The sequence below is a fragment of the Sapajus apella genome, unplaced genomic scaffold (assembly GCF_009761245.1).
Source record: "Sapajus apella isolate SASKATOON/1434 unplaced genomic scaffold, GSC_monkey_1.0 scaffold3, whole genome shotgun sequence".
In the NCBI taxonomy this organism is placed as follows: domain Eukaryota; kingdom Metazoa; phylum Chordata; class Mammalia; order Primates; family Cebidae; genus Sapajus; species Sapajus apella.
Genome location: NW_022436943.1, coordinates 44186664 through 44210318, shown reverse-complemented (window position 1 = coordinate 44210318; position 23655 = coordinate 44186664). Strand labels below are relative to the sequence as shown.

Sequence of the window (23655 nt, the reverse complement as noted above, 5' to 3'; positions counted from 1 at the left end):
GAGAACCAGAGTATGTGGGTGATAGAGAGAGAATATGCAATTGTATATCGCATGTTCCAAGAATCTCGTTGCCCTGTCAACTCAAAAGCTGTCTAAGGACCAAATGCTCAAATTCAGAATAGGCAAAAACACTTCTTAATACCACGGCAAAACATACCAAGGAGCAGAGCTTCAGTCTGCTCCACTTGGCTCTTAAGCTATTTTCGTTTTATTAAGTTATTTTTGTTTTCTTAAGTTTTATAAAAGTAATATACACATATGGTTAAACATGAAAATGATATAAAAGAGTAATAAATAAATAGTAAAAGCCTATTTCTTAATCATTGTGGCTTTTATTTCCAATTCCCAGAGCTAACTTGTCTTAACAATTTCTTGTATTTCTACCCAAAAATAATTGTAGGCATATAAGCACATATTTATGAATTTATATGCAAAGATATTACAGTATATGTATTTCTTTCTCCTTTTTTCCCTACTAATAATAGATCTTACAGGTCTTTCCATATCAACACATCTACACACACACACACACACACACACACACACACACACACACAGACACACACTCACATACACACACACACACACACTTTTTAAATGATGATATGGATGTCTTACAATTTATTTAATTAATCTGTCCCTTTTTAATGGATATTTACGTTGTTTCTGGCTATCAGCTCTTACAAATAATTTTTTTGCTATTACACATTTTTGCCACTACAAAATGTGTTCTTATATGTATTTCTTTGCATGTGTTTCCTTAACACTATTAAATTGAAAGCCCTATCATTGTTTCTCAACAGAAAAATGGCATCATGGGTAGTGAATGCGGCTGCCCTATTCCTTACATCTATATTAAATAATGTATCTTTTAGCCTAAGTTATCCTTGTTTTCAGCCTTTTTCCCAGAATGCAAAACTTATAATCAGAAAATGTAAAAATTGTCACAGTTGAAAAAAGCTAGACACAATTCTCAACTCTAGGACACCATAACAGCAAGTTCTAAGATCCACAGAGCTATATAATTTAAATAATAAGGTAATTACCTTGAGTGGAACAGAAATTCTGAATCGCATTCAGAATTTAAGAAGTTCAGTATTAAGAGCTTATCCAATGCAAGTTTATTTCAGAAACACAATCAGACTTCCCAGAAACTCAGCTTTGGTGTACTTAAAAGCACTTACTGTCTTTTTGCTTGCAGTGAAGTACATGCGAGAAGCCACGCCCTATGTGAAGAAAGGATCCCCAGTGTCTGAGATTGGGTGGGAAACGCCTCCGCCTGAATCCCCTCGGTTAGGGGGCAGCACCTCAGACCCTCCATCATCGCAGTCCTTCTCCTTCCACAGAGACCGGAAAAGCATCCCTCTCAAAATGTGTTACGTCACTCGGAGTATGGCCTTGGCCGACCCCGAGAACAGGTAAAACGGAGTCACAACTCTCCTCTGTGTCTAGCAGCCACTTGGCCTCTCAGGCTAAGTGGGAGCTTTCACCAGGTTGCACTCATGTTCTGAAAACACATTGTAGCCTCCAAAGAAAAACATGAAAGGCTCTGTGTGTGTGTGTGTGTGTGTGAGAGAGAGAGAGAGAGAGAGAAAGAGAGAGAGATCGAGAGAGAGAGAGAAATCGAGAGAGAGAGAGAAGGAAAATGAATCTATACACCGAGCCCTGGTTCCGGAAAGAGCTGAAAAACTGGAATCAGCATCTTAAATGTCTTCAGCATACTATCATTACCAGTCCATGTGACTTAGGGCAAGTTTCCTAAACCACTTAACCTCAGTTTTGTCATCTCTAAGATGGGAATAATTGAAATAGATGCCTTGTTGGGTTGTGAGAATTAAATGAGGAAATCCATGTGATATAGTTTGCATGTTCATCCCCTCCAAATCTCATGTTTAAATGTGATCCCCAGTGTTGGAGACGGGGTCCAGTGAGAGGTGTTTGGGCCATGGGGGCGGATCACTGATGAATGGCTTGGTGCCCGCCAGAGGTAGTGAGTGAGTTCTTGCTCTATTAGTTCAAGTGAGAGCTGGTTATTTTAAAAAGCATGGCATACTTCCCCTCTCTTTCTTGCCCCCTTTCTTGCCACGTGACTTGCTGGCTCCCCTGCCCCTTCCACCATGAGTGGAAGCTCCCTGAAGCCCTCATCAGAAGCAGATGCCACAGCCAGGCTTCCTGGTACAGCCTGCAGAAACATGAGCCAAATAAACTTCTTTTCTTGTAAATCACCCAGCTTCAGGTATTCGTTTAGAGCAACACAAAATGGATTAATACACCACGTAAAGTACTCAGCACAGAAAAACCTTTCATGAATATAAGCTCTAGTAATGTTTCTTATTTAGGTTAGATAGTAATAAGCAAATTCACCTTTCTGGGCCTCAGTGCTGTCCACTATATACTTGGAGGGTTAGCTGAGAGACGCTTTAAAGCTATTTTCTACTCTAAGCATCTCTTTATGCTCAAGAGAGCAAAAGGAGTGGCTTTGGTCCAAGTCTGGAATGCTGTTTCCCAAAGTCAGAACATGACTTTGCATGCCGCAGGCTAGATATATCACCCAACCCATGGCAACTGTAAGGAATGCAGCCAAGAGTAAGTAAAATTTGGGGTCCCTCATCCCCCAGAAGTCTTACTTTAGCTCAGTAGAAAACATACATTTTAGGAGGAAAATAAGATAAATGGAGAGTGAGGAATTGAGCCAGCAAATGGGGAATCTTGGTGACCTTTGCATCCACATTAAAGTGCTAAAAATAGGAACTGCTCAACTGGCCCTTATTTAGAATGTGTGTGGGACAGCTGCAACCCACCCGAACAGAAAGTATTTGGCTAGGTTCAGAGTTGCTGATGGGGAAAAGTCATCAGGAATAGGGATAGGGAGAAAGTTCCTTGGCTCCCAGCTGAATGTCTTTTTTGTTCTCATCTCAGTTAGCTCACTGAAAGGACGCTGCCAAGGCCCTTCTGACTCTGGCCAGCTGCAGGATGTTTCTACCCCTCTCTTCCTTCTCCCGTATTAGTTATTTCTGTACAGAGATCAGCCAGTTGTACAAGAAAGCCAGCAAGTGTTGGGAAGAGGGGTAAGAGCAGACAGACTGGGAAGGAGACAGAGCTCATCACTGGTCCACTCTCATTCTGTTCTCTGTTTTGCTCCCTACGATTTCTTCAGAGTGTCTGGGCCTGCAGTTGATGTCCTGGTTACTCAGTCTCCTTTTCCCTGGCCTTTTGCCCACCCAGTCAAACAAGTCCCATCTCCCAAGGATCTGACGTCAAAGTTTTCAGTTGTAATGAATTCATGTTGTAGTATTGAGTGCCTATTATGTGCTAGACATTCTGCTAATTAACGTAGACCAGAGACTGCAAAGTGGCAGCCTACAGGTATACGCAGCCTACAGACATGCTTTTTTGAATCGCCTGTCTCGTGTTTAAATAAATTTCAATCAGTTGTCATGTTCAATAATTGGGAAATTTCACATTTAAAAAGCCAGGTTTCTGCTCTTCTAGAAAAGTTGGAAGAACTGGTGATGTTACTGGGCCCACATCGATGCAGGCAGGGCAGTAATATACCGGATCTCAGTAGAGTTTTCTCCATTGACAAGGGAATGAACTCTCCTCACCACTCCTATTACTTTATGCTTAGAGAATTCAATTAATTACCTACCTAATCTTTGAATTTGTAACCTGCTTAGTCCTCTTAACAGCTCTCTGGGTTTCTATCATGTCCCTATTCTACAGACAAAAAATTGAGACTAAGTGTGTTTATAGAAGTTCTCAACATTATATAGCTGTTACATAGTCTAACTGGGCTTCATACTCATGCCTATAGAATGGGTGACAGTGTCGGTTAATCATTTCCTGAAAAAATGCAAACCAAGACAAAAACTGACTGGGACATTGTAGGAGCCATTAATACACTAGGGAGAAAATTTGATTAGGTGATTTCTTGGGTTCCTTTCAGAAATCAACTTATATGCTACAATAGCACTCCCAGGTCATTTAATTCTATTTTAAGGAATATTTCGGGGGCTATCAGACCTTAATCGAGATATTGGAAACTTCAGTCTTTGTGTCAAGCCAGGAGAGGAGAGTAAGTTTCAAGCTTTTATATTGGTGCTTGTCAAGTCCACCACTGGTGATTATACACAGGGCTTCCCTGTGGGAGAGGGAGAGCCTGTTCTGCCAGGGTGTGAGAACCACCAGGACAGAATCGAACATGAGAATCCAGCTAAGCCAGATGATTCTCAAGGGGCTTCAGGTCCCGACAGGTCCCAAATAGCTGCTAACAAGAAGACTGGGGGCCTACGTGAGGCTTGCCCATGGTAGAGGAAGAGAAGGAAATAAAAAGGAAACAAATATTTTATGAAACTCCAGTTACAGGCTGAGCAGGGTATGGTGTGCCAGTCCGAAATGTGGAATCTGCAAAACCCAACTCTCTGCTGGATGCAAGAGACACACCTAACGGAGTGATTTTAAAAGGTGAAAGATACAAGGATGGGCAAAAGCTTACCAGGCAAATGCCAACTATTAAATAACAACAGAAAGCATTGATTTTGATCTTGATATAAGACAAGGTAAAATTCAGGCTGAAAAACATCCAAGGTTAAATGTCTATAAAGTAGCACAAGGAAGGATTGATTTATGTCGAAGGCCAGAGTTCACAAGCAACATCCAGTAGTTATGAACACATACCACATAACGCAGCAGCAACTTTTAGAGCAGAAACTGCAGAAGATGCAAGAAGAAATAGACAGAAACATATTCATATTAGATATTTCAACATATACTACTTTCCATCCAAGTCAGGACAAGTAGAGGACACAGAGAAAGATAGTAACTCCCCCTTATTCATGGAAGAAATGTAACAGGACCCCTAGTAGATGCCTGAAACCATGGATAGCACTGATTCCCCTATGTACTGTGTTTTTCCTATACATACATATCTATGATGAAGTTTAATTTATAAAGTAGGCACAGTAGGAGATTAACAACAATACTAATGAAATAGAATAATTATAATAATATGCTATAATAAAAGTTATGTGAATATGGTATCTCTCTCTCTCGATCAAAACATTTTATTATACTCGCCTGTTTTTGGACTACAGTTGACCTCAGGTAACTGAGACCATGAGTAAGGGGCGACTTGCTATTAGGATGTGGAAGACTCAAACCACATCATAAATAAGCTAGATCTGAATACAATGCAAACTTTTTATCCTGATGATAGAGAATACAGATTCTTTTCAAGTCCACACAGAACACTGACAAAATTAACCACAGATCAGGTCACAAAGCAAGTGCAGTCAGTTCCATTAGGTACAAATAATACAAACAACAGCCTCTGATGACTGTGGAATAAAACTAGCAAATCGGTAGCAAAACCAAACCACACAAAGCCTTTTTTCATGGGTTTTTAAAAGCTCTCTGTAAAATAACTCTTGGGTCAAAAGAGAAATATACACTGACATTATTGCATTTCTTCAAAAATAAATAATAATGAAAATAATTCATATACTAATATAAAGAGAAAGAAGGATAAAGAGAGAGTGTAGCATGTAGAGTCAGCTAGACCCACAGTGGAATCTTAGTCCTAACCCTTATATGTGAATTTAAGCAAGAATCTCATTTAATTTAAATAACCATCCTAGGTAGCAGGAACTCTTCTCTCTACTTTATAGACAATGACACTTAGCTGAGAAATGAGAGTTGAAGCAAATGGTACATCTCGGATTCAAACCTAGGCCTAGCTGACCCCAAGCCCAATTTCTGAATCATCACATATGATGCCTCTAACTTCAGCACCTGACAGAGCAGCTCACCTGAACTGTAAGCACCTTGGCCAAGAGTTAATGATGTCCTGGGAGCTGAAACCTGAGAACTGATGTCAAATGCCACAGCCTCTTGGCAGGGGCTAATCACCTCAGTTGGTGACACACAGGTGCCTATAGTTTATGTTAAAAACTGTCATGTTCAATTTTTCAAATACAAACAGCCGTAGAACAGCAGGCAGGATTGCTGCTCTTTCTATGAAAAAGGTCACCCAGCAGGCATTGAATCCACAAGAACATGTCACTGCTATTGGCTCAGTGATTACAATATATTTTTGTTATTTTACCTCTTAAATATATCTTGTTTTTTCTATTCAGCTCTTTGCCTTCACAGCCACTACCCTGGTCCAGGCCCACATTCTCAGTTCCTGAGAATATTTGAGTATGTTTTTTACAGGGTGATTTGTTGATAGTTTACTCTTTCTCCATTTCCCACCAACTACTCTATACTTAGCTAGCCAAGGAAATCTGAAACACCTGAAATTTACTCCTTTGGTCAAAATGGCTCCCTGTCACCCGCACTCTCATCTACACTCCTCAGTATTGCATAAAAACCCCTTTAGGCTTTAGATCTTACCTAACTGTCCAGCTCCTGTTTACCTCATCCTTTCTGTTCCAGCATCCCTTACATGATTTGTATACTTCCTACTTGCCCTTTAAACCTCAGGGTAAACAGTCTTCTTGGATATCAATGTCTCGCTATACCTACTGTGTCAATTTGTTCATTATAGTACACTTCATCATGACTTGTGATTTTTTTCTTACATGCCAACTCAGTTGCTAAGTCATAAGCTTTTTGAGGTCTGAGACACTCCACATTTTCATTTTATTACCCCAGATATCTAGAACTTTGGCATTCAAAAATATTTTTATTCATAAATGATAAATAGTATATTTATCTCATTTTTGGTCTTCTCTAAAAATGTCTTTTGAGAAATCTTCCACTAAATAGTCTTGGGAATAAGGTAATAAATACAAGCATAGTTCTCTTCTGACAGACATGGGAAACTTAAAGAAACCAGGACAATCCATTAACCAAACCTGTCACTGGAATGACAGCAGCTGTAGTACCATGGGCTGTTTATGAGGTTTTAAGTCATGACTCTTTGTACTGCTGTGTAACAGAGTCCACTGTAGATTTTCATGGTTAAATTATGGAAAGATTTACATCATCTTTCTTGGAAGACAGTTGTACATCTCTATTTATGGTGCACAAATGAAACATTCACAGAAGGTGCTGTGTTGGTTTCAAATGGAAAACCTCTGCTAGGCTGCAGTGTGATTCAGAGAGGTGCGATCTGTTAAGTCCTGCAGGATGCCTGGAAACGTTGCTACAAGGTGCCCTCAGTGATGTCACCACAATCCGGTACTGGAGTTTCAGCCACAGACGATCAGAAACTTGATTCAGTGGGCATAGCGTTCGCAGATCCATCTCTAAGGGGTTGACACACATTAACTAAACAGGCAAAATTTGCTTATGATAAGCAAGATAGTTGTCGAGTAGATGGAAATGCCCACATGGGAGGATTTATATGCCCTCTCATTGTGAGCAGACTATATTGGAAGACAAATGGGAATATAAGCAGAATGCCAGAATACTAAGTATTAATAACTCAAACAATGTGGACTTTCAAAGCAGTGCAATGCTCTCATTCTGAGTAGATAAGCTACACAAGAAATTAAATTGTCATGAAAGTGATTTGGTGAGAGTGGAATCAATAGAAGGTATGCTACTAGATCCTAAGAAGTGTGTTTTTGCCGGGCGCGGTGGCTCAAGCCTGTAATCCCAGCACTTTGGGAGGCCGAGGCGGGTGGATCACGAGGTCAAGAGATCGAGACCATCCTGGTCAACATGGTGAAACCCCGTCTCTACTAAAAATACAAAAACATTAGCTGGGCATGGTGGTGCGTGCCTGTAATCCCAGCTACTCAGGAGGTTGAGGCAGGAGAATTTGCCTGAACCCAGGAGGTGGAGGTTGCGGTGAGCCGAGATCGCGCCATTGCACTCCAGCCTGGGTAACAAGAGCGAAACTCCGTCTCAAAAAAAAAAAAAAAAAAAAGAAGTGTGTTTTAGAGAAGTAAGCTGAAAATCCTCCCTTCCAGGATGGGGAGAGCCTTGCCGAGGTGACCTTATGTAAATGTCTGCTTTGCCAAGACTCCCACTCCTTTGAGCTGTACATAAATAGCCTGAGGTTTCCCGTGTGGCCCTCCCCTGTCCTTTCATGGCTAATTTACCCCTTTCAGTTCACATGGTTCTTTCTTCCTGTGAGTATCAAAACAGTGGATTTGGGTTTTGCTTATCAAATGTAATCACTTTTCCTTCCAGGCTCCTTGAAGTTGCTCTCCCAGCACCCTGTTTTGAGTTTTAGTTGATTCCAAATACTTTAGTTAGACATTCATAGACAAATGGTCTTTGGTGGCTACCAGCAAGGGAGGAATCATTTGACCAGTTCAGCCTTTCTCCTCTTTTTTCCAGTGTTTGAGGGCACATTATTGCCCCCTCATGTCTTATATAGAACTCTCAAATGTATTTATTAAACTTTGAATACTGTTGAAACATTTCGTCTTTTAGTGCATCGAGAATGAAGATTCATGAAGTACTTTTTCCTGTCTTTTCTCCTCTATAAGTCTTTGTTTCTGAAAAGTGCTTCTCTTTTTAAGAGGCTCACAAAATATGTATTTTCTGAATGTAGTTTCTTCATTCTTTGTCAGGCACATCATGGTGGCTTCGTAATGGAAACTACTGCCAGAACTCATGATTAACATCACATTGTGGAAACAGAAAAAAACATACATAAAGTGTATGTATATGGTGCTGTAATCACTGGGCATGTTTTACATATGCAAAACAGAGGTCCAGATTAGCTGCATGTTTGTATCAGTGAATAAAACTCTAGAGTTGCAGTTATTATAGAAAATATGGGTTTAAATCCCAAGTCTGTTACTTATTCCCTTCAAGTAAATTATCCAATCTCTCTGATTTTCAGGTTCCTTCTTTGCTGTAGTATTAATGTTTTTGTCTCCCCGTAAATTCATATATTGAAATCTAATCTTTAATGTAATAATATTAAGAGATGAGAGGCCGGGCGTGGTGGCTCATGCCTGTAATCCAAGCACTTTGGAGGCCAAGGCAGGCAGATCACCTGAGGTCGGGAGTTCAAGACCAGCCTGATCAACATGGTGAAACCCCGTCTTATAAAAGAAAAAAAAAAGAGATGAGATCGTTGGGAGGCTATTAGGTCGTGAGGTTAATACTTGAGTGGGATTAGTGCCCTTTTATAAAAGAGGTTAAAGGGAACCTGTTTTCCTCTTAGACCATGCAAGGACGTATAATAGGGACCAGCTATGAGGAACACACCTTTACCAGACATCAAATCTTCTGGTACCTTAATCTTGGACTGTCCAGTCCCCAGAATGATCAGAACAAAAATTTCTGTTGTTTGTCAATTACCCCGTCTAAGATTTTCTAATAGCAGCCTGAATGGACTATTTAGTACAAAATTGGGATGCTGCTGTAGCAAATACCTAAAAATGTAGAAGTGTCTTTGGAGCTGGGTAATTGGTATAGGCTGGAAGAATTCTGAGGTACAATGCTGTGAAAGGAGACTTAAGGGCAATTCTGGTGAGGGCTCAGAAGAGGAGAGCTGTAGAGAAAGCATCAGTCTTCTTCAAAATTGTCTAAGTGGCTATGGTCAGAATATTGGTATAAATATGGTGGCAAAGTGAGTTCTAATTAGGTCTCAGATGAAAGTGAGGAACATGGTATTGGACAATGGAGGGAAAGACCATCCTCATTATAAAGTGGCAAAGAACTATGCTGAATTGTGTTCATGTCCTAGAGTTTTGTGGAGGGAAGAACTTATGAGCAATAAAACAGAATATTTGATGGAAGAAATATCTAAGCAAAGTGTTAAGGGTGTCATATGGCTTCTCTTGACTGCTTATAGTAAAAGGCAAGAAGAAAGAAACGATTAAAATGGAATTTATAATCAAAAGACATGTAGCACTTAAATATCTGGAAAATTCCCAGCCTGACCCTGTTGTAAATAATGAAAAAGTGTGTTCTGGAGAGAACACAGAGTGTAGCCAAATGAACCTTTGACAAGGAGATTAGGATGAGTAGGTGGAATCCAGATACTATTTGTTTATCAAGACAATGGAAGAATGACCCTGAAGGCATTTGGAGATTTAAGGCTGCCAGGGCTTTGGGAACAGAATGATTTAATGGCTCTGCTCTGTGCCTTGTGTTGCATTGCTCCTTGGCTGCCCCAGTTGTAGCTCAAGTGGGCCCAGGCATGGCTTAGGCTGCCCTCTGGAAGGCACGGGTAGTAAACCTTGGCAGTGTCTGCAAGGCACCAATACACCAGTACATAGGGTGCACAAGCAGTGAGGGCATGGCTGTCTTCACCTAGATTTCAAAGGATGCTCTGTGGAGCCTTGGGGTCCAGAAAGAGAACAGAGGTGGGACAACCAAAGAGAACCCCCACCAGGTCAATGTGCACTAGAGCTGTGGGGCCAGCGTCGTCACAGAGAGCCCCCACTAAGGTGGTGCCTAGCAGAGCCACCCCACGGACCAGACCTCCCACCAGTAGCACCATCAGTGTGCAACTCCTGCCTGGGAGAGTTTCAGGCATGCAGCTTTACCCCATGAAAACTGCCACATAGCCTGTGCCCGGCAAAGCCATGAGGAGCAGAGCTACCTAGAGCCTGGGGGCCCCAACCTCCATCCCAGTGTGTCTGGAAGGTGGGACTTTGAGTCAAAGAAAATTACTCTGGGGACTTAAGACTCAATTTTTCCCAGGCGCGGTGGCTCACACCTGTAATCCCAGCACTTTGGGAGGCCTAGGCAGGTGAATTATCTGAGATCAGGAGTTCAAGAGTAGCCTGGCCAACACGGTGAAACTCTGTCTCTACCAAAAATACAAAAAATTAGCCAGGCATGGTGGCGGACACCTGTAATTCCAGTCACTTGGGAGGCTGAGGCAGGAGAATCTCTTGAACCCAGGAGGCACAGGTTGCAGTGAGCCAAGATTGTGCCATTGCACTCCAGCCTGGGTGACAGAGCGAGACTTTATCTCAAAAAAAAAAAAAAAAAAAGATTCAGTTTTTGCCCTGTTGGGTATAAATTTAGTGAAGACTTGATATTCCTTTCTTTCTTTCTATTTCTCCCTTTCTCTCCTATCCCATGCCTGTCCCACCATTGCATCTTAGAATACATAATTTGTCTGATTTCACAGGCTTACATCTGGAGGGAGATTTGCTTCAAGATGAAGCACATCTTTGAGTCTCACTTATATGTGATTTAGATGGAATTTAGAGAGATTTGGGATTTTAGACTTTTGAGTTGATACTGGAATGAGTTAAGAATTTTGGGGGCTATTGAGATGGAATGAATATATTTTGCATGTAGGCCGGGCGCGGTGGCTCAAGCCTGTAATCCCAGCACTATGGGAGGCCGAGGCGGGTGGATCACGAGGTCAAGAGATCGAGACCATCCTGGTCAACATGGTGAAACCCCGTCTCTACTAAAAATACAAAAAAAAAAATTAGCTGGGCATGGTGGTGCATGCCTGTAATCCCAGCTACTCAGGAGGCTGAGGCAGGAGAATTGCCTGAACCCAGCAGGCGGAGGTTGCGGTGAGCCGAGATCACGCCATTGCACTCCAACCTGGGTAACATGAGTGAAACTGCGTCTCAAAAAAAAATATATATATATATTTTGCATGTGAGAAAGACATTAATTTGGATGTGCTAAGGTCAGAATGCTATGTTCTAAATGCTGGTGTCTCTCCAAAATTCATATGTTGACAACTTATCTTCAATGTAATAGTATTAAGAGATGGAGCCTTTGGAAGGTGATTAGGTCGTAAGGACTTCACTCTCATGAACAGCATTAGTGCCTTTATAAAAGAGGGCCAAGGGTGCCTATTTTCCCCTCCTGCTATATGATGACACATAATAGACATCATCTGTGAGGAATGGGCTCTAACCAGACACCAAATCTGCTAGTGCCTTGATCTTGGACTTCCCAGCCCCCAGAACTGTGATCAATAAATTTATATTGTTTGTAAATTTCTCAGTCAGAAGTATTTTGTTATAGCAGACTAAGACATTATCTATAAAATGTGGCTAATAATATGGTCATGTATGATTGTTATGATTAGATGACTTAATGTTGGCATCCTCTAATTCCTGGCAGGATAACTATGGTGTAAATGTAGCTTTCAGTCAAAATATCCTCTTTGCAGGGTGCAAGAAAAGGGGATTTTTTTTCCTCTGCACTCAGAGCCCAGGAGAGATACCTTCCAGGCCATATTTCCAAGCTGTCAAGCAGAGATTATTTTGTGAGACATTCTTTCACAGACATTTTTAAGGCTTTTGAGATTTCTGGCTCTTTGTAGGGACCTCAGTTCCATTTTCCCAACTTACGGATTCTCAATACCTTAGTGATCTTTTTTGTTTGTTTGTTTGTTTGTATCTTCATCTTCTTTGCTGAAGGTTTACTCAAATATCTGGTGAGCCATTGCTATCTGTCCATATTTTACACTGAGAAAAACTTGTTGGAACCTATGTGGGGAGCGGGGAGAGGGATGTCAGCTGGCAAGAATTCACATAGAATTAACGGCTTAGTGACCCAAGCCTTACCAAGAGATCCCTCCCAATTCTGCAAATACCAGTATTTAGATGTTTTACCCAAGCTGGTTCAGTTACTCATGGGAGAATCATTCTGTCTTTTTGAATATGGATTGGGGGTGGACAGTGGGAGAATACTCACCTTCCAGTGTTCTGAGAGTCCCAACACTCAGCATACAGACTTCATTTAGGGCTCTCTTTTCAGGGCTATGTCTCCCTCACCCTGTCTCTGCAGGTTCTGAACCTGTGCAGGTTGTACAGAGCCAAGGGACTCATGTCTGGCTGGAATTCTCTCTCTGTGGCCCTTTAGATTATAGCATTTCATATGCTTCCTCCACTCTGCAGAGTCAGTAACTCGGCTCCATTATCTCTGTGCTCCAAACATATCGTGTTTGTCTTAGTCTCCTGTGAGTTTGGACCTACTTTACTGTCTTTTTACCGGATCTTATGAAAGGCAGGAGATCAACATGAATGGCCAAACCTCTGTTTTTCCCAATGAGAATCCTTGTATAATTTGCATCTTTGTATACAGCAGAATACACAACAGGTTCATTTAATGGGCTTAAAAAATATTTTTATAGCCTTGTTATTTTTAAGAAAATGTGTTTTCTTCATAGATAAACTTTGGCATTCATTCTAATTATCATACATTTTTAATCAGTGTATGTGAATTAATGAGGTTTCACTGACAACGGTAAGCTAGTTAAAAAAGAAATTTAAGTACCTCTGGTTTACCTTGAGAAAGAGTTGAGGAGAGGGCTCACCAAGCCTGGTTCCATGACTTCATCCATACACAGCTCCTTATGAGTTAATTTGCCCATTACTGTACTTATCAGCACCATTCCAGGAAAATTTTAATTTCCCCTCTAAGTGCACTTTGAGAGGCTAAACTTGACCATTTGGATGCTGAAGGATTTTTGCTAATGTTGACTCAATATATAGGTCTCGATCCTTTGCTCTTGATACATTAATTGAACTCTATTTTGTTTGTGAAAAGCTGCCCAAGGATTTTCAAGCAGAGATAATGATGCTTCTGAAAATAACTCCAGTGCTATCGTGTAGACATCCTCTATTCAAGCAGGCATCACCTAGCCTAGAGATTCTACAGTGTAAAGCAGGGCATCACAAAGACACCCCTGCCCTTTCTTCTTTTGACACATGTGAAATTTGGATTGCCTTAGTGGAGAATGAGTTTAGGACACAGCACTGCAGATACATTTAAAGCAAGACCTGTGTGGACATATAAGGGGTGTATCTATTGGCTGACAGTCCCTTTAATCCTTAACAATACTGTAATAGGAATTGTGACATTGCTCATATGTTGAACCTGATTGAGATATTGCTCCTTTTCTTAAAATTCAACTTCTAAATAGATAGTTTTGATCATCTTGGTTCTTTGCTGGAAGTTGAGGCTGCATCAGTGACAGAGTCCTTGCCCTGACATAGTTTCCCATTAGGTAGGGAATATCTACAAGTAAGTTGGTAATTAACCAAACAATATCATAAAAGACAATGAGGAAATGACAGGATGCTATGGAGGCTTTCTCGCAGGAAGGACACTGAATCCAAAGTTCTGTTGTTAAAGCAGGGTGGGTGTTGTCAACAGGGAATGATTCTCAAAGCAAGTGATGTCTGTGCTTAGACTTGAATAATAAAGTAAATGTTATCCAGGTCAAAGGCTGAGATAGAAAGACAGGGAGCGTATTCTCAGCAAAGGAATTAGTGTAAGTACAGACAGTCAGGCAGGAAAAATCAGTTCTATAGTTCTGTTGAAGAATGGGAAGTTTAGTTTCATTGGAGCAATTCATAAGAAGAATGTGTCTATACCTACTGTGTATCCACAAAAATCAAAAATTCAAAAGAGAGCAAAAAAGAAGAATGTCTCAAGAGATGAGTCGGGAGAGGTCATCACGATGAAAGCTAAGCCACTTTATGATTTGGACTTTATTCTAGGAAGGGTCTGAAGCCATGGAGTGATGTAACAAAGATCTCTCTGGCTGTAAGGTAGAGTATGGATCGATACAAGGCAAGACTAGAGGCTGGGAGACTAGTTAGGATGCTGTTGCAGAAATTTAGGTGAGAAATAATCCTGACTTTTACAAGGGTAGGGCAGTGATTCTGAAGAACAGTTAGATACATTTGAAAGAGTTAAAGAGAGAGAATTGGCAGGAGTCAGTGATAAAATGTGCTTGGAGGGACGAGGCAGTATTCCAGAAGTAATTTTGCTCAGAGCCATAGTCAACCACACACCTGGCCACTGTTACCTCACTTACTACACTGGTCCTGAGTCAATGGGACTGAGATCAGGTATGTCTTGATGGAGGGCAGGAGTAGGTGGAAGCGAAGGAAAGGTTTAGGCTTTTGGAGACATTGCTTGAATTGAGACTTAGTGTGTGACTGCATTGTGAGAGTTTTGTGTTCCTTACTGGATTTCCAAGCTTGTTAAGGACAGCAGCATCTATGGTTTTTCTTTTGTATTTGCCAGTTTTTAGAACAGCACATAGAAATCACTCACTAAATACAGAAGGATAAATGCAGTGATATCAGTCAGGACACAGGTGTCATCCCTGAAATGTCAGCTAAAGAGCATAATGCAGAGACTATAGACAGAGAAGGGGCTGTCTTGGGAACCAACAAGGGATAGGGAAGCACACAGGGCTTAGCACCCCGTGGGAAGCTCTTACCACCCTTGGGTCTGAGGAGCAAAAAGAGCAAGTTAGTACAACCTGGAAAGGACTATAGCCCTGGAAGAGGAACTGTGGCCCAGCTGGGGTTAGAGGTAAGTTGATACCCTAACCTTTCTCTTCCACCATAGAATCTCTGTCGGGGTTTCTGGTTGGCCATGCATAATTGGAAACCAGAGGAGAGGGAGGAGCCTGAGTGATGCCCTTTAGCCCATAGAGGTTGACCTCTTGGAGCATGGAGCAAGGCAAAGAGTGGCAAATAATGAATTTGGAGGCAAAAGAAAAAAAAGTCACAAAACTGTATTTACATTCTGCCTCTTCAGAAATAGTTCTGATATGTATAATACAAGTGATAACTTGTTATAAGAAAATGTTAATCCATATACTTCATTTCCTGACCCTGTTGGATAAAAATGTCTTCGGGAGCCCAAAATCAATATTTATAGCTTCCTGTTTAATAAAAGTTGCTATGCCCACCTAGAGTTTTAGCAAAGATTTCTTTTAGCCACTGTGATATAAGCTGGATAGAGAAGAGACAATGGAGAAGCTCAGAGGAAGACAGAGTTTGCTTTGATCAAGCTGGAAGCTGCAGAAGGGCCATGTTACAGGGAGGGAATAAGGCAGCTTAGCTCTGAAATAGGCTTGGAGATTAGTTGTTTTACTCTTCTCAGAAAGTGGCTGAGGTCTACAGAGACCATGTTCTTCCATTATGACAAAACTGAAGGCCAGAGAAGGCACCAGTAACAGCATTGTCACAATGTTAGGCTGGTTTTGATATCCATAAAAAGGCAGCAGAGAGACAGACGGGATATAAGGAGAGGAAGAGGGCACATTGGAGCGGTAACTATTCTCAGTGGAAATCAAAACTCTAGGCTGCAAAAATGTTTTTTAACATTAATTTGCTTTCATTTAAAATGCCAAATCATTTACCCTTTATGTGCACACTCTCACTTATAATGTGGTGTTTTTTTCACCCTAGAATAAAACCCTCTCCAGGATCTCTGTTATGAAACACAGAATAAAGGCCAAGAAGTGCAATTTGTTTTCATTGCCTGTATTGTTAAACATTCAGACAAATGTTTCCTCATGTTACCTGGAAACCAAACCCTAGATCCAGAAGTTAGAATTCTGGGAGCTATTTTCACAAGCACTCCATCAATATTTTTTACCAAATCCGTTGCACAGTCTGGAAAAGACAATTGACTTTCAGGCCAAGCCAACCTGGATTTCATGACCATCTTTTCCACTTATTATCTGGGTGACTTTGGCAATTTACTTAACTTCTTTGAATTTTTTTTTTGAACATATGAAATGAGGATGCTGGTATCTCTATGTATATATTATTTTTAGAATTAAGTAAGTTAACATCTGCCTAATGCCTGGGACATACTGGACACTCAGCAAATGTAATATCCTCCAATTTCCCACTTAAAAAAAATCCAGCCCTACTAAGATTGTCAAAGAATTCTTTCAGTATCATGAAGATGTGTCAAGAATTTTCAGATGGATTTATTAAGTCCTAGGAAAGTCCTGGGTAAATTCAGTTGAAAAGTATAAAACAGTCGTTTGGGTAAATGAAAACCACATCATGATTTTATATATTTCTGTCTAATCCTGCATATGTAGTAGCTGACCGTTTGAAGAACTGGGTCAGTTTGCAAATAGCATCTTTAGATTAATTTATCCAGAAAACACAGAGACAGGCCTTGAATCAGTAAGAAGGTGTAGAAGCCTTCCTAGGCCATATATGGCTTTATAGAAATACTCCAATAAATTTTTATGGCACAGTTCTCTGGCCTACTGTCAGATATGTAGAAAAGGAGAGTGACAAATAAAACAGGGTTTACATGAGCCAGGGTGGAAATTTGGAACAAAATATTTCTGTGGACACCAGAGCAATCCCAGGGTTCTGTTGACTTCCATGCTCATTGGGTTTCCTGGCTTTACAAATCTATTCTCATTGTCTCTGTGTATAAAGTTGGGTTTTGTTTTTGTTTTTGTTTTGTTTTGTTTGAGATAGGGTCGGTCTCTGTCACCCAGACTGGAGTGCAGTGGCATGATCACAGCTGACTGCAACCTTGACGTCCTGGGCTCCAGCAATTCTCCCACGTCAGCCTCCTGAGTAGCTGGGACTGCAGGTGCACAAAACCCACCATGCCGAGATAGGTTTTGAAATTATCTGTAGTAGAGGCAGGGTCTCACTATGTTGCCCAGGCTTCCCTTGAACTCCTGGCCTCAAGCAGTCCTCCTGCCTCAGCTTCCCAAAGTGCTGATATTGCAGGTGTAAGCCACCACACCTAACTGTTTATATAGTTTTAATTGTGCAACCAGCAATTTAGAAACATGTATCTTGGCTATTTTTTCCTAGTTCTGCAGATATTTCTATTGTGCTCTGTCCACCTTTTCTTTTGGAATCCTTCATGGGGTGAGAAGTACACCATTTTGGGTCAGATGCTTATAGCTTTTTTTTAGTTGTGGAAGAGAAAACTAACCACTGTATACCAGCATTGAGCTAAATGAACTAATAAAACTTCATTAAAAACCAATGCTCATAGCAGCTGAGAACTTATGAATTCCTGCTCTCCTAGAAGTCTGCAAGTTGTAGTGGAAAGAGCATGTGACTATGTAATCAGAAGGACCTAAGTTTGAATCTGACCTCTGTGATCTCGAATACTTTACCTCTCTATGCCCCAGTCAATCCATATATAAAATGTGCATAATAATATATTTACTATATATAACTCATATATAAAATGGGCACAATAAAATACCTTTTAGAATTGGCACAGGGTTTACATGCCTCTCAAGATGAATAACTTCTTGAATAAGATGAATTTTACCAGGGAATATATAAAGCCACTGAATGAAAAGGCATACCTTCTAGGAACATGAATTTTACTCTGAATTTTGGAAAGATAAAGTTCATCATAGAGCTCATTTTCATAAATTTTCAAAGTACAGCATGAGACTTCAAACAAATTTATGCTTGTAGTTATTTAAGGTCAAACTTAAGACTACCCATAGTCACAAGCTCACTTATTTCAACAATCAAGAGTTCTAAGAAAGCTGTTAAAAGAACTTATGTCTATAACAGTATTTAGCAAGTGTTATCACAGTCAGATTCAGTGAAGGATATAGAAACTAGTCTAGGTAACTTCAGCAGAAAGGTATTTAATAAAAGGAATTAGTTGCCTATTAAAAAAATGGAAAGGCTCAGGGAAAAGACTTTAGATTGGTTCTCCATTAGCAACACTTAGAACTCCTCCAAACTGAAAGAAAAGTGAAACTAGAGAACCAGGAGGTTGCCATTGAAACTGTGCTACACAAGAACAGTGATCCCCGAATTGGAAAACTGGGATGAGGGAGCTGGCACCTTGCAACTGCCTTCTGACACCCAGAAAGCTAAGGATTGGACACTAGAACTCTAAGTTGGCTGCCATGCTTCTCACAGCTTTGTTTAGTGGCAGCAGAAGCCAAAACATCAGGAGTATTTCCTTCTCTTCACATCTACATTCCACATCTCATGGGAACATATAAAACATATATCTGGCAGAACCTGTTTCCAGAACCTTTGCTGCAAGGGAATCTGGGAAGGTGGATATATCTTTAGGCATTCTACTGCAGTATAGCAAGGTACATCACAAGATGAAATGAGGTTGAGTAAGTTCACAGTATCCATTACATGAAGTATTGACTACATGGTAGAAGCTCAAGAAATGCTAATTCTCATCTCTTCTAAAGACTCAAAATAAGATTTTAAAGAAAACTGTGCCTTGATTATGGTTTGGGGAATTGTGGCAAAGATAGCTTACCTTCTCTGATCAGTTTTGTGGAATTCTGGAAGGAGGTTATTGGGGCAAAGACAGTAGTGCTCACCAAATAGTCCCTTTGTTTTCCTGCATTTCCAGGCCTTCCTACAGTTATGTTGGGTTTCATGGCTAATTTGGGCTAATGACATGTGACTGGAAGTGATGCGTGTACTTCTGGGCTGAGACACTGATAAGTATGTGTGTTCCTGGAAGTGCAGGGACAAAATGACAAAGCTTCCCTTAGCCTGGCTTCTCCAGTGATCCAATGGAGCGTGTATCCACTCTGACACCTCGACCATTTGTGGACATACAGATATGATTTTATAAACTTTTGTTGTGCTAAATGGCTGAGATTTTGGGATCATTTGATACCACAGTATAAACCTATCCTATTGTGACTAATGGGATCATCATGTAAATGTACTAAGAATTCGGTCAAGCTGACTAATATTTGCTTAGAAACACCAGTAATTCTCATGAAGCTTCGACTGTTTTGTAAATGAAATTTTTTCTCACTCTTCCTTACTTTATATCTTTCTTAATACAGAGTCCCAAAGCCTGCCACGCTACTTCCTTTTTACTTGAAGTCATCCCAGTGAATGACTGTAACCCAGAGGTCCCAGATGAAGACCACTGGGCCTTTTCACACTTAGAACATGCGAAAAGCATTGTTTATTACTGCAATTTAGCTGTTGCTTGTTGAGACCTTTACAATTTGCAGCTGACTCTCTTTCCTTCTGGGTCTAAGGATACCTTTGCTCAAAAAGGAAGCCTTACCTTGTTTGCCTCAGTAAAATCAAGTGTAACTGTAGCCTAACCAAATCCTGCCACAGCTAAAATGCTAGAATGTAAGTTTGTGACATTCCTTCTGCCTTCCTAGCTTATAATTATTAGCATTTTTTAGACAAGACCACTAATTTTTGAAAAATATAGAGACTGGAAAACACTTTGTTCTCTTTTTTGCCCTCACTTATATACCCTTCCTGTCATATTTTCATCTGAGTTAACTTCTGCTACAGTAATTCTCAAACTTTTTTTCTCAAATCTTGCCCTGAGAGCATTGGTGTGAAAATCAAATGAGGCAATACGTATGAAAGTATTTCATAAGCTATGATGCTGTAAGAATGTAAGGGAAAAGCAAACCTCATTGAAGATGTCCTTGCCCCATCACTGGGGCCCACAAGAAACCCACAGCCTATTGCTGTTCACCAACTGTGTGCGATGAGCTTTGCCAACTTGACACTCGATGTCCCAACTCTTTACATCTGTTACCATGCAGTAGTTTTACATTTCATTTTGTCTTTTTTTTTTTTTTTGAGACGAAGTCTCGCTCTGTTGCCCAGGCTGGAGTGCAGTGGCATAATCTCAGCTCACTGCAACCTCCACCTCCTGGGTTCAAGTGATTCTCCTGCCTCAACCTCCCGAGTAGCTGGGACTGCAGGCATACACCATCACGCCCGGCTAATTTATGTATTTTTTTAGTAAAGATGGGGTTTCATCATATTGGTCAGGCTGGCCTTTAACTCCTGACCTCGTGATCCACCCGCCTCAGCCTCCCAAAGTGCTGGTATTACAGGCATGAACCACTGTGCCGGTCCTGTCTTTTCTTTTTATTAACATCTGTCTTCCTCACCAGCTCCATGAGTAAATCAACCTTGTTTGTTTTTGCTCTTCATTCCATCTCCCAGTGTCCAGCCCAGTGACTGGCTCAGAGTAAGCAACGAGTAAATACTCCCTGAAGGAATGGATAGATGGCTGGATGGACTGATGAGTGGATAAAGCAAAGGGAACACAAGAGTGTCCCAGGAAATAGAGATGAGCTTCTCAATTTTCCCATTCAGCACTCCTGCACGTTGCTATGGGCCAGGTCAAACAGATGTTTAGAATTTCTTCAGCTATGATATTTTTGGTGCCTTGGATATTCCCCAAGAACTTCCAAGTCCTGGTGCCTAAATGAAAAAAACTCTCCTTTGCAATGATTGCCTCAGTCAATACAATAGTTTGCCAAACCCACGAGGCACTGCCTATGAAGGAAAATATTCTCCAACTATGACCACACAGTACAGCATATTTGGTTTTTGTTTTTGTTTTTGTTTTTTTCATGATAACCAGAGCTGTGACTTCTGTAGGCCTCCTTGTGAGAGCTGCCTAGCTTTAAGATTGTCACAGGTAACCTCTCTACTTTCATGTGGCAGGTATTTTAAATTGCAGTTGCAGCTTTTCCACTTAGAATTGCTTGTCCTGAAGAGCCTTAAACTCTAAACCAGAGGGGCTATTGGGGAGGAGAGGTTGGCACAATGTTTGGCCTTGGGAGGGACAGTGTCCCACCCCATCCAGGAGGCCTTGGCGCCAACCAGTCAAAATAGAGCAAGAGGCCCTGGTACAGGCACTTCTGGGAATCTGACAGAGTTTTTGCTGCTCTGTTGTCCATCATGGCCCAAGCAGAGTGTGGCTTAAAAGGACAGAAAATTGACCGGGCCCAGTGGCTGACACCTGTTATCTCAGCACTTTGGGAGGCTGAGGTGGGCGGATCACCTGAGGTCAGGAGTTCTAGACCAGCCTGGCCAACATGGTGAAACCATCTCTGCTAACACTACAAAAATTAGCCGGGCATGGTCATGTGTGCCTGTAATCTCAGCTACTTGGGAGGCTGAGGCAGGAGAATCACTCGAACCTGGGAGATGGAGTTTGCAGTGAGCCAAGATCACGCCACTGCACGTCAGCCTTGGCAGCAGAAAAAAAAAAAACAAACAGGAAATCAAAGTCTGCAGAGGCCTTTGAGGGTCCAGACTACTGTAGGGCATTTTAACAGAGAGAATTAAATGCAGGGAATTGGTTCACTGGTGAGGAAGGAACTGAGAATCCAGCAGGAAATGAAACCACTTGGAGATTAGCCATAGCAGGAACCCCCACCTCTCTTAGGCTACAAGGGCAAAGTAAGAGGGAAGATGCTACCAGTATCCAGGGTCAGCGCCACTTTGCAAAAGCTGGAACCACAGTGCACCTGCCCAGCTAGTGGAGCCACGGAGAAGACAGTGTTGCTGCTAGAGATTCTACACTAGGTCAAGTGGGGGACCTGAGGTACCATGGTTTTCCCGTCCTCCTGCCCTCCAGTCTCCTTCAATGCTTCCTATTTGGTAAAAGTCATGTGACACAGAAGCCTCAGGGAATCATACCCCTGTGATACTGACCAAACTCAGGAAAAATGCAAGGAATGGATTTGATAGCATAATGCCCCAAGACAGCCACAGGAAGGCATCTGATTCTTCCCTATGTCTTTACTTCCTACTTCCTAGCACATAATAAGTTCTCAATAAATATTACACTGAATGGATTGAATGGCTCTGATACTTAACTCTCTCCCTTATGTGAAATAGGTCACTTCACGCCTTTGAGTGTATTTCTGGACATAAACTAAATATAAAAACATGTTCCCCATTCTTATCCTAACAAGTAGAGGATTCTGATCTTTGGTGTCTTGTAGGAGCTCTGTGCCATCTTGTAGTGGTTTTATTGTCATTGTACAAGGTTCTGATCGGTGAGTTAAATCATCCTGACCCCCAGGATTGACCCTGAAAGTTACCCTTTGGAATGAGACCTTAATGTTGAATGGTTTTAATGTGATTTGTTTATTTCTTTGGTGACGTCCAAGAAACATGTACATTTCTGGTCCCAAGTAGCTTAAGTGTTGCTCTAGGATATCACTTTAAAATATTTCATAATTTATTCATTTATTTTCTTTTATTTATTCATTTATTTATTTTGAGACGAAGTCTTGCTCTGTCTGTCATCCAGGCTGGAGTGCAGTGGCATATCTCAGCTCACTGCAACCTCTGCCTTCCAGGTTCAAATGATCCTCCTGCTGCAGCCTCCCAAGTAGCTGGGACTATAGGCACGTGCCACCACGCCTGGCTAATTTTTGTATTTTTAGTAGAGACAGGGTTTTGCCATGTTGGCCAGGCTGGTCTCAAACTCCTGACCTCCAGTGATCCACCCACCTCGGCCTCCCAAAGTGATGGGATTACAGGCATGAGCCACCACACCTGGCCTATTCATTTATTTTCAATAGGTAATACAGATGCTCCTCAACTTACAATGGGGTTACATCCTGATAAATCCATCATAAGTTGACAACATCAAGTCAAAAATACAGTTAATACACCTACCCTACTGAACATCATAGCTTAGTTTAGCCTATATTAAACATGCTCAGAACACTTACATTAGCCTACAGTTGAGCAAAATCATCTAACACAAAGATTATTTTATAAAAAAGTGTTGAATATCTCATATAATTTATTGAATGCTCTACTGAGAGCAAAAAGCAGGGAGGTTGTAGGGGTACTTGAAGTAAAGTTTCTACAGAATGCATATTGCTTTTGCACCATCAAAACTTGAAAAATACTAAGTCGAACCACTCTAAGTTAGGGACCATCTGTACATGCACTTATTTCATATTCAAAAGGTATAGAGGACTTGTGGTGAAAAATAAATATATCTTTAAGTCCTACATCCAAGTCACCTGGTTCTTCTCTCAAAGAAGCAATATTGTTGCCGGCTTTTTATGTTAAAATGTCAATTTAAGACAATAATTATTTCCCCAATCTTCCAAATGGCAGGCATATTAGTTTTCTAGGACTTCCATAACAAATTTCTATAAACTACGTGTCTTAAACAACAGAAATGTATTCTTTCATAGCTCTGGACACTAGG

The 23655-nt window shown here is 41.0% G+C and overlaps 1 protein-coding gene across 3 annotated transcripts in view; it reads left to right on the top strand.

The window, feature by feature from the left end:
- Positions 1 to 23655, top strand: part of SNTB1 (syntrophin beta 1) — a 278639-nt gene that overhangs the window by 117486 nt on the left and 137498 nt on the right. For all 3 annotated transcript variants that reach the window (XR_004261087.1, XM_032252745.1, XM_032252736.1), the window contains one exon: positions 1202 to 1418. Coding sequence is in view for 2 of the 3 variants with exons in the window: in XM_032252745.1 (XP_032108636.1) it covers positions 1202 to 1418 (217 nt within the window). In the remaining variant the exon portion in view is untranslated. The remainder of the gene's footprint in view (positions 1 to 1201; positions 1419 to 23655) is intronic.